This window comes from Cryptosporidium andersoni, assembly GCF_001865355.1.
Source record: "Cryptosporidium andersoni isolate 30847 chromosome Unknown contig_48, whole genome shotgun sequence".
NCBI classification, from domain to species: Eukaryota; Apicomplexa; class Conoidasida; order Eucoccidiorida; family Cryptosporidiidae; genus Cryptosporidium; species Cryptosporidium andersoni.
The window spans coordinates 1-14,294 of NW_027122838.1; the positions used below are offsets into that span (position 1 = coordinate 1).

The window sequence follows — 14,294 nt, forward strand, 5'->3', positions numbered from 1 at the left end:
ATAATTATTAATATATATATATATATATATATATATATTATATATATCATATTAAGATAAAATATAACTTATTTCAAAAATAATATTAAGTTATATATTTTAGATCTAAAATAAATAAAAAGATTATTGGATATAGATAAATAATTATTATTTCAAATTTTTTAAAAGTAGATAAATATCTAAAATAAATTTTTTAATTTTATTAATGATACTTTGTAATAATATATATTTCTAAGTAATATATTAGGAGCGCTCTAGTAGTTAATATATTATTAATTTTATATTTTAAAATGGAAGAATTCCATCGTATTCCTATAATCTTAGTAGATGAAAATATACATGAAAATGAGATAGATTTCATTCTAAATGGAAAAATAAAAGAAAAACATAATAAACAAATAATAAGTAATTCTTCAGATAATATATCTCAGGGACTATCACATATCCAAATAATAAAGGATATGAAAAAACGTGGTGTTGAAGAATTTTATAATCAATCATATAAATCAGCACTTTATTGGTTTTCTAAAGCATTGGATGCTTTAAATATAGATAATGTAACAAAAAATATCACTAATAGTATAGATGGTAATAAAAATATATTTTTAAAAATGTCTTTATACAGTAATATTATAGCCTGTAATTTGGAATTAGAAAATTATGAAACTGTAATCAATGATTGTAGATATTTATTAAATACTTTATCAAATATAATAGATAATGATAATATATTAATTCTAATAAATAAAACTAAATATAGATTATCATTATCATTATGGAAATTGGAACAGAATAAAAATATCAATATAATAGATAAAAATAAAATAGAGGAAGCATTCCAATTAATTAAAGGTGTATATAACTATTTTACACAAACTTTGAAAGTAACTCCCTCTACAGAAGTTGACAAATTATATTCTACATTATTATCTTATATAACTTTAAATTATAAACAACTTCTATCTTTAGAAAATATAGAAAATATAGAAAAAGAATCAAAAAATATTAAACAAGATTGTATAGATGAGATTAAAAATTTAAAAGATGATATGAGAAATTCTCATATAATCAAGTATATTGATACCCTTAATAATAATGGTAAAATAATAGTACCAACAATTTTCTTAAATAAAATAGAACTAAGATCTATTATAGACTTCTTAAAAATATGGAATTATATAGAAAACAATATTGAATACTTGGATTATTTTATATTATATATAATAAATTTGGATATCTTATTACATTTATTTAAGAAATCACAAATAGATATAAAAATAATGGATAAGATACTTAATAGGATATTTTGTTTTTTGGATATAATAAATATATGTATAAAATCTGATAATTTATATCCAGAGAATATATATGAATTAATAATAAATCATTTATTAGGAATTTTAAAAGGTTTAATATTTTCTATGGATGCAGAATTAGTAATATATATGGTTCCATGTTATGGTATATCCAAGGTCCTAGATTGTATTTTAATAAGAAATTTAAATATTAATACTTCTATAAAGGAATTATTAGGATTAATTAAAGAGAAGAATATTGAGATATAAGAATTTTATTAATAATTTTTATAAGATCTAATAATATTGAATAATATAATATTATATATAATAGTGGCGCTGTAATATTTGGGAGTTATCTAAAAATTTAATAAATAGATCTATAGAATATATAATTAATGTCTAAATAATAGATCTATAAACTAAAGTAAGGTATAAATATTAAGTATAGTTATATATGAATTATATTAGAATAATAATAAGCTTGTATATATTTTAATTTGAATATTGTGGAATACAAAGGATAATATATTAGAGGATATATAATCTTCAATTATTGTCTAATTGGTTATTTTCTCATTTATATATAAGGAAATAACAATTTTATAATTCCTCATAGGTTTATTTAAGATGAAAATTATGAGAAGATTTTGGAGAAATACAATTTTAAATTTAATATATTGTATCACTATTATATATTCTTTAATAGGAGTGATAATGATACAGGGACTTAGTAGAAATTCAGGTAATAATGAAGTTAATCTTTCAAATACACTTTGTAGTGAAATTCCAAATCAATATAAGAAGTTTGCTTTTTATTTTACAGAATTGGCGAGAGAATATTTAGAAGTAATTTATAGTAAGGATTTTCTTTTAGATTATGTTTGTCATGAGCTTATTAAATCAAAGCTAGATATGGATTTATTTCAAGAAGGAATTATTGGGAAATTTAACTCAGATAGAGATAAAGCATATGTTGGAGCTTTAATATATCTTTCATCTACTGTTTCTACTTTGGAAACTAATAATGTTATTCCAACTAATAAGAATCTTCTTAAAAGAGACATTTCATATTTTGGTGTTTGTAGAAAATGTAATATATATGATTTTTATTTAGTGTTACATATGCTTAAAAGTGTTGAAGATGATAAAGATATTATTAAAGTTTTAACATTAGATAATCTTTGTAAATTATTTTCAAAATCTCATGGATTTTCTAATAGAGTTGGTACTATTAGAAATGCACTTCGAGCTTCACAACTTTTTGATAATAACTCATTTAATAATGTTTGTTCTCGTGTTGAAAATGGACTTAAAAGTGGTATGGAAGTGTTATTAAAGGTTTATCCTCAAGCTTATTTATCTTCTATTGGAAAGGATTATCTCACAAATTATAGTCATATAAAGGAGGAGGGTTTACCTTTAGGAATGATATTAGATATAACTGGAGACAAACCTGATAGAATTACTTCTATAAGAAGAGATATTGGTAGTAAATTTCCTATTCCTGGAGTCCCTGGTCCTCCAATAGGTCCTACTGGGAAACTATCACATTTTTCTATGAGTCCCTCAATTTCTGGATTAACTAGAACAAAAATAGTAAATTTAACTTCACAAGATACAATTGGTAGACCTTGGGATTTACCAGATAAGTTTAAAGGACGTAGATTTGAAAAAAGTCTTAAGGAACTCTATGGATCTAGAGGATATGAATCACAATTTCTTTATGAATCTGGAAAAAAGCCACCTGTAAAGATAATTTATTATGAAAAACCTTCTGAGCGTGAATATAGATATCAACAATTTATAAAAAAATTGAAAGAGGAAAATAAGAAACAACGAGAGGAAAAAAAAGGGAAATTATTAAAATCTAGTGGTTATAAAGATTTGAAATTAACTTTTGATGACATAGAAGAGGATATATTAGAAACAGAACCTTCTCCTATTCCAACTCCTGAAGAGGAAAAAGAAAAAGAGTCTCTAGTATTTGATAAGAAATTTCATGCTCCTGCTAATAAATTAAAATCAAATATTTATAATTTTAATCGTAAATATTCTCGAAATTTAATTGGTAAGGATTATTTTAAACCACGAATACCATTTGAAGAAGATTCTTCAATAAATATTGAAGAAGCAACAATTGGACTTCCTGATGAAGAGTATTCTGAAAAAAGTCCTCAAACATCATCTGAAGGAATAAAATTTGATGAAAGTTTAATAAAGGAGGTTATAACAAGTAAAGAAAGTTCAACCCCATTGACCATAGAGAAAGCTACTAAGGATATTAACTTAAAATGTAGTGAGCTAACACGATCTCAGAGAAAAAGAGCTCTTGGATTATTTAATCTATTAATGTTTTTAAATGGAGGTAACTCTCTTGGATGGTTTATTACTCCATTTTGTAGGGCAGTTTATTTTGCTGAAAGTGGAGTAATTTCTGGTTCTAAGGTTAAACTAGATATTAAGAAAGTAGCATCTAGTTGTTTTTCAGTCCTTCAAAGTACAAAATTTATTTTAGGAGATCCAATTCTTGAGAAAACAGCTCAACAAGTTTGTTTTGTTTATTACAAGAAGAAGGTATCAACTATTATTCAGGAATATTCTACAGGAATTACATTATCACAGGGATCTTCTTCAGACACCCCTACTTCTAAGTTAGATTAAAAGTAAATGTTTTTTAAAAATGCTCCCGTTTATAATTTTAAACGTGGTGATAGCATTTATATTACCTAAATATTTAGTTTTTGTTTTTTTAGAATTTGAAGATCTTAAAATTGTAGATGTATTTCTAGTTTCAATAAAAAGGAAAAAAGAAGAAAAGTTAAAGATATTTCAAATACTTTTTTATTTCTTTAATTTTAAAATACAATTACATTATTAACCTTTTTTTTTTCTTTTTTTCTTTTTTTGTTAAAACTTCACAAAATTGAATATATAACTTTTCACTGGGATATGTATGGACATATTTACCATATTGTATATTATGGATTAGATTATTAAGAATTAGTTATATTATTTATTAATGGTTTCAGTAAATTCTTCTAGAAAACCTAAAGAACAAAAGAAGTTGTTAAAAAAAATTAAAGAAGAAGAAGGTTATGTAGTTCTTGATGATGGAAATAATGTATACATTAAAGAACCTACTAAATCTAAAAAACATTGTGATTTAGATTATAAATTGGATCAATATAATACTGATGTATATAATGATACAAATCTTTATAATATATTTGCAATACCATTGTGTCTATTTATATTAGTATTCTTAAGCATATTCATATCAAATATTTTTGATTTTCATTATAATTTATCTAATTATGATCCTATTATTAATCAAAAATATCATATTAATAAACTGAAATTATCTACAGGTATGTTATACTTATTGATAATTATTTTTAAAATAATTTTGTTAATATTATATATTACTATTTTGATTGAATTATATTATAGATGAACTAATAGATAGGGTTCGTATAGAAGATATACAATCAGCTATGGAATTATTAATTCAACAAGTGGATAACCGTTTCAATCATACTATTTTATGGGTTAAAGAACAGCAGGACCATTTAAATGATAAAGTACGTTATAATACAGAATTATCAAATAATTTGGTACATCAACTTGATGAATTAGAAAAGGATATTACCCTGAAATTAGATAGAGTAGAACGAGTTGCTACTGAAGCTTCAATACTATCAAAAACTAGGAATTCTTAAATATTACTACAAAACATTGGATGATATTTAACAATATCATTTATTAGATTTGGAAATTTAGAATTATAAGATATTTCCTAAATAATTACCATTAATTTAAAGTGTAGAGAATGAGCCTATTTCATCCTTTATATGAATTCACTAAAATTTAAGATATTTTAAGGAATTTTTTTTAGTAATAAATAATTGGATACCTATAGGAAATTTGGATTTATAACACCTAGTACCAATAATATATATATAGCGGTATATCTTTAGAGAAAATCAGAGATTGTTTCATAAATCTTGAAGTTACCAGTAAAATATTCTAATATTCTATTTGGATTAATTATGTTAATATCTCCATTATTTGTATGGAATTACCTTCTGTTATGGTTTATCATTTTAGAAGGTTCATATTCTAATAAATTAGCACATAGATGCAAACAAATAATTAACAAGTATATAATAATTGAAAATAAGCGTAGAAAAGCTTCTTGGTATAAAACAGCTATAGAAAATTTAGAATTTTATGAATCTAAAACTTCACAAGTATCTAAAAACTTGGGTGTTAAAGATAAAGATGATTTATTAGCAAATAATCAAGTTTTAATAAATCTTTTAACTACAATATCTAATTTTAAAGTTGATACATTGGGGAGTGAATTCTGGTTTAGTATGGTAGATAAATTACCTTCTTCATGGCATGTTTATGGAGCAAAACCTAAGGAATTAAATATAGTACCTTTTAGATTTATGGAATCTTGTATGGCTTCTATATTTACCCTTTTTAAGGAAAAAAAAATTATTAAGTACCACTCTTTTTTTCCCTCATTAAAAGACTTAAGATATTTCACAATTGGTAAGATGCGGAGTATTTGTGTTGATATTAAAGATAATATGCCAAAATCATTTGATTATATTAATGATGGTCCAATTCCTAATAATAGAAATATGTTATTAAAATATAATCAATGTAATTTTAGTCAAGATAATGAAATTGCGGATATGATTTCTGCAGTTTTATTAAGTCATACAGCATTCAGTTCATTATATAAAAAGGAAATTTGTTCTGCTGTTGAGAATATATCAAGGGATATGGATATTTTTACAGTATCTTGTGCTAATGCCTTAATTAAAATGATTTATTCTAATTCAGAAGAAGAAATGAATGAAGCAATGGATATTTGCTCAGTAGTTAAACAGAATTTTAATTTAATTTCTATATTGAGCCCAAAAGAAAGCTCATTAGAATCTTCATTTGATTTGATGACATTCACTGTTGATTTTCTGAGTTTATCATTTCCTTTATATAAGCTATCTAATTTTGGAAAAAAAATGCTTCCATTTTTAAAAATTCGTACTCAACGTTTTATAGAAAGCTGTACAAATATTGCAGAAACTTTATTTAAAACTGGAGGTTTTGAAAGAAATACAACTATACCGGGAAATCAATTAAAAGATATTAGTGAAGAGATAACACGGCAAAGACTTATTTTAAGATGTGGGGCTATTTATAGATATCTTAGATTAAACAAGCCAAAAGGTATTAATCCTCAAATATTCAGAAATGAAAAGTCAGTTAGTCCATCTACTATTAATAATCTATTAAAATCTTCTTCATTATTGTTTGATTCATGTGATTTAAGTGGGGATTTTGATTCACATTTGGGTCCTACAAAGGATATTGTTGCAGAGATATTATTAACAATACTTCCAAATTTTCCTATCAATAATTTATATAATGGTAATTTAAAATATCCCTTATGTAAGGTTTCAGAATATATATTAAAAGATCTTAGTTCTTATGAACTTCCTACTCTTTATAAATGTACTAATGCTTTTATTAAAGTAATTGAAGTACAAGATATAGATCCTATTTTTGAGGACAAACTCATGAATATCTGTAATATATTTATATATGTGTTTGGGGATATTTGATCTTTTATAACTAGTTATAGAGATAACTTCAATATATTTGTAGTTCTATGAAGAGAATTTTTAGATTTTGAGTATAATAGGAGTTGTATAATTGGTATTAGATTTATAGAATAGATTGAGGGTACCAAACTAATATCATACAGCTTGATTCAAGCATATGAATTTACTAACTCAAATGTTAATGACCATATAGAATCTATTGGATTTCCTATATACATGGTAATCTTAGGAATTATCTTTGCTTAATATGCTTAGTAAAATGAGGAAATATTCAAGTTTTTTTTATATTTGAGGCTTATATATATTCTAGCTAAGTTTAATAAGTATCTTTCTTTTCTCTATGAATACCTAAGAGATTAAAAGTCAGTTGCGCCATCATGTTAGCATATAGCGGGAGTTTATAAGACAATACCACTAATTTTAAGATTAGTGCGTAATGTCGACTCATGAAATTTCAGTAAGGTTTCAATGTAAAGGAATACTTGCAGATTAAGTAGTGCAAAGTTTTGATTCATTTTATTGTGTTATATTTGAATTGGGATATTAAGCACAAGGATGGATCTATTATTCTGTGTATTAAGTGTATTAAGTTATCTTGTAGCTTTTTTTATTATTGTAGATGCTACAAATGTAGAATTGTCACCTTCAACAATGGGATTTGCCAGTCCTAATTTTGAAAGATCAACTGAAGTATCTGAATTTACAAATCAAGATATAATTGATAAATCAGTTGGAATTAATAATAGTTTAAAGGGAGTACATGATATTTCTCAATTAGATACTGATATAGATACATCTTTCGAGAGGAAGTATGAGGATCTGAATATTTTTCCTCCTCTCGACTCAGTAGTACCGATAAGTATTGATGAAGCAAACACAGAATTTACTTCTGTTTTATTATCTGATGAGATTACTTCATCTGATAAATTAAGAGATAAACTGAAGATGATTAATGTAAAAGTTCCTGCTTTTCATGACTTATTAGGGGAATTGAAATCAAATGATCCAAGAGTTGAAATTAATGCCAGCCCTAAATTCTCGTTATTTGTAACAATGGAACATCCAAGAATGTCACGTATCATTACATTTATTTCTAATTACTTGGGTTCTCATCAAAATATCGAGGAAATTTCAAAGGACTTGTTTCCTGCTGTAACATATAGTGAATGTATGGATAGATTGAATAAATGGAATAAATGGTTGAATGGGAATATATTAAGTTTCTGTTCAAGTATCGTACGATCTGATATTCTTTCAATTCAACCAGAGGATTTACCAAAAAATATTTTAAATGGACGTGATGAGGTTTATAAATTGAGTGGAATTGTAATGTCTATCCCTATAGCTTTATTTACTCCTATAAATAAGCTCACATGGAGATATCTAGTGACTCCAAGTGGGCAATATCAGGCTTATAATGCTGGTGTTATTGATGGATTTGCTCACTTTAGATTTCTATCATCAAAGCTTCATGATATGATACGTTTAATTCACACTCCTAATTATCAATTTTGGGATGATATAAAAGTAGAGTTATTTAATGGATTATTAATGGCAGAAAATTATATAGATTCAAATTCTTTGGTTTCTAGAAAGACTCTTAAAATGGAGGTAGATATAAAAAAATTTTATACTAATTGGTTTAAGGGTTCACCAAATTGTCCATGTTCTGCGTTGTTTTTGGATTCTTTTAATACACTCACACCATTATATGATGGTATTTATGCTATGTTTGATGTACTTTCAGACTCTTTTGAAAAATTAAATGAGTTATTTAATTTTTCTAAGACTCCTAGACTAACTACAAGAAATCCAAGGGATATTTTACTTCGTATAATTTTACCAGTATTTGTAAAGACAGAGAATCAATTGAAGATTTATAAAGAGCAATATGTCAATAAAAGTGTATTGAGGATGTTTGCTATTCTAGAAGAAGTAGATTTTAGTACAGAAGCTGCAGAGTTAAGTTTATCAAAGTTTAATAATTGTGCTTCGAAATTTAAGAATATGAATTCTTTTAAACATTCTCTTCGTAACATTAAGAGGAAGTATTCAAAATATATTATGGCCCTAAATAAAGAATTAAATTTGAAATTGTCCACTCCACATATCTCTAGTCCATTATATATAAAGGGTCGTACATTTGGACTTAAGAATTTGTTCAGGAAAGATACTGGAAGAGTTAATGGTAAATTTTATAAAGAGAGAAATCCTTTAAAAGGAAGATAAGATCTGATGAAAAGTAACAAGTCTGGATTAAATTCTTACACAGTAAAACAAATATTGGATAGGAGTACAACAAATTCAATTCATGAATTTATTCATAACATTGTATTGATATTTCTTAATATAATAATATAGGTTTCTCTTGGATTGTATTTGGAATAAGATTTAAAAGTTCGAAGAACTAGACTTCATGATAACAAAGTGTCATGTATATATTTGTCAAGTTCCAGTGTACCTATATATAAGTGGTGAAAGTTGGCAATTTTGTCATGAATTAATGAGATATTATTAGTTTCCATATAATTTGTATACAGGATATTACAGTCCATATTCCATTGACTCAGCATTGGACATTTTAAAATTTTATAGGTATTTCGTTTTATTGAATCTTTTGTTAAATAAATGATGTGATTCCACCAATAAGTAATTGTAGCAAAAATTCTCCACTTTATACAATAATTACAGGTATTACAATATAAAGATAATATATATATGTCCAGTGAAATTTCTGATAAATTTTGAAAATTTGAACTATTTATTGAGGTCTTATTTTTTATTTCATCAAAAATTTGGTTTATCATTACCATTTTGTTAATTGTGTTATTTTTATAATACTGGATCCAAAATATATCGAAATATTTAAATAATAAGTTATCAATACAAGGAGAGAGTGAAGGATTGCATAAGTTTGAATGTACTTGGATTATTTTTATCTTATACAAATAAGCCATTATAGTTTGAAGCCCATAAAGATAGAGTTTAGTTTCGGCATCGATAAAGGTTATTTTGCCAATGTGACAATTTGGAGTTACCCAGTATAATGAATTTTCTTCATTAGATTTAGTGATTGTTAGTATATCTCTAAATGGGATAATATTTGTCTTATTATTAAGTAGGATCTTTTCAATATATAGACTAAAATCTACCAAAGATGTTTTAAAAGACTTAATCATTTTATCTTCATAATCTCCAACTGGTCTTTGAGTAAAAAGTATACTATCTTGTAAGTAGTCGCATTTATTGGTACTTTTGTGCCGATATCTTGGGAATATTTCAAATTCCTTACAGTATTCTGATGTCTCAATGATTTTCATAGTATTTTCTTCCACTTGAATAATACCATCATTTTTATTCAGAAGAGTTGTAAATGATAAAAGATTACTGCTTTTAAAACTTGCTTTTTCAATAAAAGACTTTATATATATCCTTTTTTTTTCAATTAGCTGTATTTTGCAGCCAAAGTTAAAATTATTTCCTTTTTTACTTAAATCTTTGGGATAAGTTACTTCTATAAAGTCATTTGCCCTACAAAGATGGTATAAAATTATAATTGAATATATCTCATTAGTAATGAACTTATTGCAATATTTAATTTCAGGTTCAGTTTTATTTATATTAGTTATTTTATTGTCAACTTTTAATATATTATTTATTAGAAATAAAAACCTATCTGAATATAGTGGGTGTTGAATTATACGTGTACTTCCTTCCAAAATGTGACTACCTAGATTAGTAAATGGATCTTTGTATTTATATTGCAGATTACAATTTTTAACTTGATTATATTTTTTCCAGTGGAGATTATCTGACACTGAAATATTATATAAGGTCAATCTTCCAAAATTATCTTCCGAATACTGAATGTCTGAGAATATAAGAACAAATGCATCACTGCTTGTATCATCTAATTTAATATCTTTACTCACCCAATTGAAGCTCTCAAAAACTCTTGGACAGACATTCATAATATTATTGGTTTGACTATTTAAAAATTTTAGAGATCCAATAATTCTGATTTTTGGTTCAAGTTCCATTAGGAGTAATTGAGAATGATAATTTTGTTCGTTGAATTGTTTCAACAAAATTGGTATTTTTGGAGTGCTCCATATTAACAGTTTTTTAGATTTCAAAAGGGACATTCCACCAATTATTTCAGAATTGTGTTGTAGTGGTAAATAAAAATCTTGTAAATATATTTTAGATTTGGATGGGCTAATCAAATGCATAGAATTCTTTTCCCCTTTGATGCAAACTGAAATATGAAATTGATATTTCCAATACTTGGTCGGATAGTTAAAAATTGCCAAATTTGAAGATTTAGGTAGTTGAATAGTATTTATATAGTGCTGAAATTTAACATTTCTAGTTGCAAATATATCTATGATGTAATTTTTGTATATGGATTTGACGAAAAATTGATGTTTAACCATACATTTATCACTAGTTATAAATGACAAGTTGTAGCTTACTATTTCCCAGTCTAAAAAGAAATTCTCCAATTCTAAGTGTTCATTGACATTAAATTGGTAATTTATTTGTAGTTTTAATTTACTTTTGAATTTTTTAGAATTTATCTCCTTAATCTCTATATAGTAAAATTGACCAATACTATTCATAATATAAATATGATCCTGTTCTATCCTAACTGAAGATATTCGACTATATAGAGAACTTGATTTTAAAGGAAGTTTCATCTTAGATACCCTCTCTACAATACCACAATCTAGAATGTTCCCAATTGAAATCTCATTCTGCCAATTTCCCAAAAGTAATATATATTTATCATGCCACTTTGATACTAGGAAAGATGAGATATTGTTAAATGAAATGCCACTTAACAAATATTCTGCTATTATAGAAGTTGAGTTAGTATCAATAATAATTTGAAACATTTTCATTGAATCTATCAGAACAAATATACTTTTTCCAACAAAACATGCATCTTGAATCTTTTCATCATCTGAATTAACCCTCCATATAATTTTATTGGCTAGTTGTGAATAGTTCGATTGATATTCCAGTAATTGATCTGATATATTCAATATTTCATCCATATTAGTAAATATTAAGTTGATGAATTGACTAGTAATATGGATAAGTATGTTCTTTTTATTATCTAACCATGTACAATATATTGTTGGAAAATTCAAATATGGTGCATGGAACTTGACATTTTTAGGGTACCACTTTTGCAAATTAATTGCGTTTTTTGCAAAGTCTCCCTGCTTTATTTGTTTCGTTTCATCGTATGCAATAAGCAATAATTCAGTTTTGTGAGGATATGAAACTATAATTAGTCCATATATATTATTATTATGTATAATAGAAAAGGAAAATAGTCTAATGACACCAAAAAAAGTTCCCATAGATTTAGATTCTTCATACGTTTGTATTCCACATCTAATCATTCTTAGGACCGATTGCTGTTTCCAAGAATAGTTTGTGTCATTATTATTGGATTTTGTCCAAGTAAATTTTATACCTCCTAATAATATAGTAGTATGATTATCAATTTTAACTGCTTCGGCTGCAAATGTACGGAAGATTTCACTTTCATGAGGAGATACAAGCCATGATTGTTCCATTGAGGGGAACATTACTTGTTTCATAATCCCTATACTACTTGTGAATAGTAGAGTTAAAGATTCTTCAGTAGGATTTGGATAGTAATTTAATATGGAAACATTACATATATCTGGAAATGACATTTTAATTGAGTTGCAGTATCCTGTACATCTTACTTCTTCTATTTCGTTAAGATTTACAACTATTACTAACACAAAGTAGTCATTTTGACCTCCAGCCAAAAATATTTTAATAATGCTCTTATTAGAGTATTCTGATATATTTCTTTTAGAAGCTATAATAGGTGGTTCTTTTAAGGATAGTTTAAATTCACTCTTCAGTTTTACTAATTCACGGAAGTATACATGTTTCATATTATCTGACCATCTCCATAATTCTTCACAGTTACTATATTTATCAATATATCCAATTGTGATACTCAATAAGTTCTCTAAACCATTACAAATAATAAAAGTATGTAGATATTTTTTTTTAGGATCGGATACCGGTGTTTGTATATAAGTCCCATCCACATATAAATTCCCTGTATCATCCATACAAAAGTGAAGTATATTTATATAATTTTGGATCTTTTTGAAATTAGATGAGTAATCATTATTTAAATTTAAAATATGTAATTTAGACTCTCTCAGTGGATAAATTAATTCATCTGGTGGATATTGAGAATACCAAATTTGGTCATTGTGTGAAAATGTAAAAATCTGGCTCCAATTTGGCCAGATAATCTTATGAGCTAAGCTGGAGTATAAGCTTTCTTCTTTTATCTGATAGAATAGCAAGTAGAGACAAGAGCTATTTAAAGTTGAGTCAAAAAAAAATTGGAAAGATATGAGTTGCATATCTGGTTGAATTGAGTAGAAGGAGAGTGAGCGTATCTTTAAGTTGGTTCTTGTATTATCATTTGAAATATTTCTATTAGGTACTATAAGAGCGATTCTGTTATAGTATGAGGATATAGCAATACAACCTGTGTTATATTCAACTGAAACTTGAATATTTGGTGGTCTAGATATGCTTTGAGTATTATATAAGTTGTTAAAGTTCAGTGTGTCAGGTTGTATATTTCTTTGGCTTAGAAATGGCTGGATTTCTATTCCAAATGGATCAATCAATGATAGTTTAGACTCAAGATAAATAAAGTACTTTAATTTAAGTATATATTCTCTATTATCATTATTTATTTCAAGGAAATCTTCAAGATGGGAGCTAGATTTCTCATTGGAATAATTTTTTTGGATATTTGTTAATTTATATTTAGTATTACAATCATAATTGGTATGGGGGGCTTGTACAAGCCTAATACTTAGCAAGTATAAGTTTAAATCGCAATCTAAAGCCAAAATTGAATCATATTTTGACTCTTTACAGGAATATCTCCAAATGCCAATATAAGGTCTAGAGGCATAAAAACTCAGCTTTTCAGAAGTATAATTATCTGATATCCAGTCGATTTTATATACATCAATTCTATTGCCTTTTATTACAGCAATTTCACGATAGCTTGGGTTGTATAACTGATCTTCATTAGGGAAAAATCTTCCTGTAATAACATCAAGGATTTCAGAATTGGAGTAAATCTCACTTGACAAAATCATCTAATTTCAATTTAAAGGTCAGATTTAACTCTATAAATAACATGAATATACAGATACCCTTATATAGTTAGAGCTACTTGATATTTCCGAAGTTACATATTGTGTGCCATCAAGCTAAAGTAGGTGACTGGTTTCTGAAACTTTAACACAGTATCGGCGCTTTAAAGTCT

General features: G+C 25.9%; 6 protein-coding genes across 6 annotated transcripts; 5 read left to right on the forward strand and 1 right to left on the reverse strand.

Annotated features, from left to right (window-relative positions):
* Positions 1–290: 290 nt before the first annotated feature.
* Positions 291–1,565, forward strand: cand_027260 (uncharacterized protein; the record flags this gene model as incomplete). Its single annotated transcript, XM_067212954.1, has 1 exon — positions 291–1,565. One exon carries the CDS (start codon positions 291–293, stop codon positions 1,563–1,565), a length of 1,275 nt encoding a protein of 424 aa, XP_067068551.1.
* A 447-nt stretch (positions 1,566–2,012) lies between these two features.
* Positions 2,013–3,959, forward strand: cand_027270 (uncharacterized protein; the record flags this gene model as incomplete). Its single annotated transcript, XM_067212955.1, has 1 exon — positions 2,013–3,959. One exon carries the CDS (start codon positions 2,013–2,015, stop codon positions 3,957–3,959), a length of 1,947 nt encoding a protein of 648 aa, XP_067068552.1.
* A 358-nt stretch (positions 3,960–4,317) lies between these two features.
* On the forward strand, positions 4,318–5,017 carry cand_027280 (uncharacterized protein; the record flags this gene model as incomplete). Its single annotated transcript, XM_067212956.1, has 2 exons — positions 4,318–4,666; positions 4,749–5,017. The coding sequence occupies 2 exons, from the start codon at positions 4,318–4,320 to the stop codon at positions 5,015–5,017; spliced, it is 618 nt and encodes a 205-aa protein (XP_067068553.1).
* Positions 5,018–5,347: 330 nt separating this feature from the next.
* Positions 5,348–6,937, forward strand: cand_027290 (uncharacterized protein; the record flags this gene model as incomplete). The annotated part of the gene is made up of 1 exon (XM_067212957.1): positions 5,348–6,937. One exon carries the CDS (start codon positions 5,348–5,350, stop codon positions 6,935–6,937), a length of 1,590 nt encoding a protein of 529 aa, XP_067068554.1.
* A 555-nt stretch (positions 6,938–7,492) lies between these two features.
* Positions 7,493–9,166, forward strand: cand_027300 (uncharacterized protein; the record flags this gene model as incomplete). Its single annotated transcript, XM_067212958.1, has 1 exon — positions 7,493–9,166. The coding sequence occupies one exon, from the start codon at positions 7,493–7,495 to the stop codon at positions 9,164–9,166; it is 1,674 nt and encodes a 557-aa protein (XP_067068555.1).
* A 185-nt stretch (positions 9,167–9,351) lies between these two features.
* Positions 9,352–14,124, reverse strand: cand_027310 (uncharacterized protein; the record flags this gene model as incomplete). Its single annotated transcript, XM_067212959.1, has 1 exon — positions 9,352–14,124. The coding sequence occupies one exon, from the start codon at positions 14,122–14,124 to the stop codon at positions 9,352–9,354; it is 4,773 nt and encodes a 1,590-aa protein (XP_067068556.1).
* Positions 14,125–14,294: the final 170 nt, after the last annotated feature.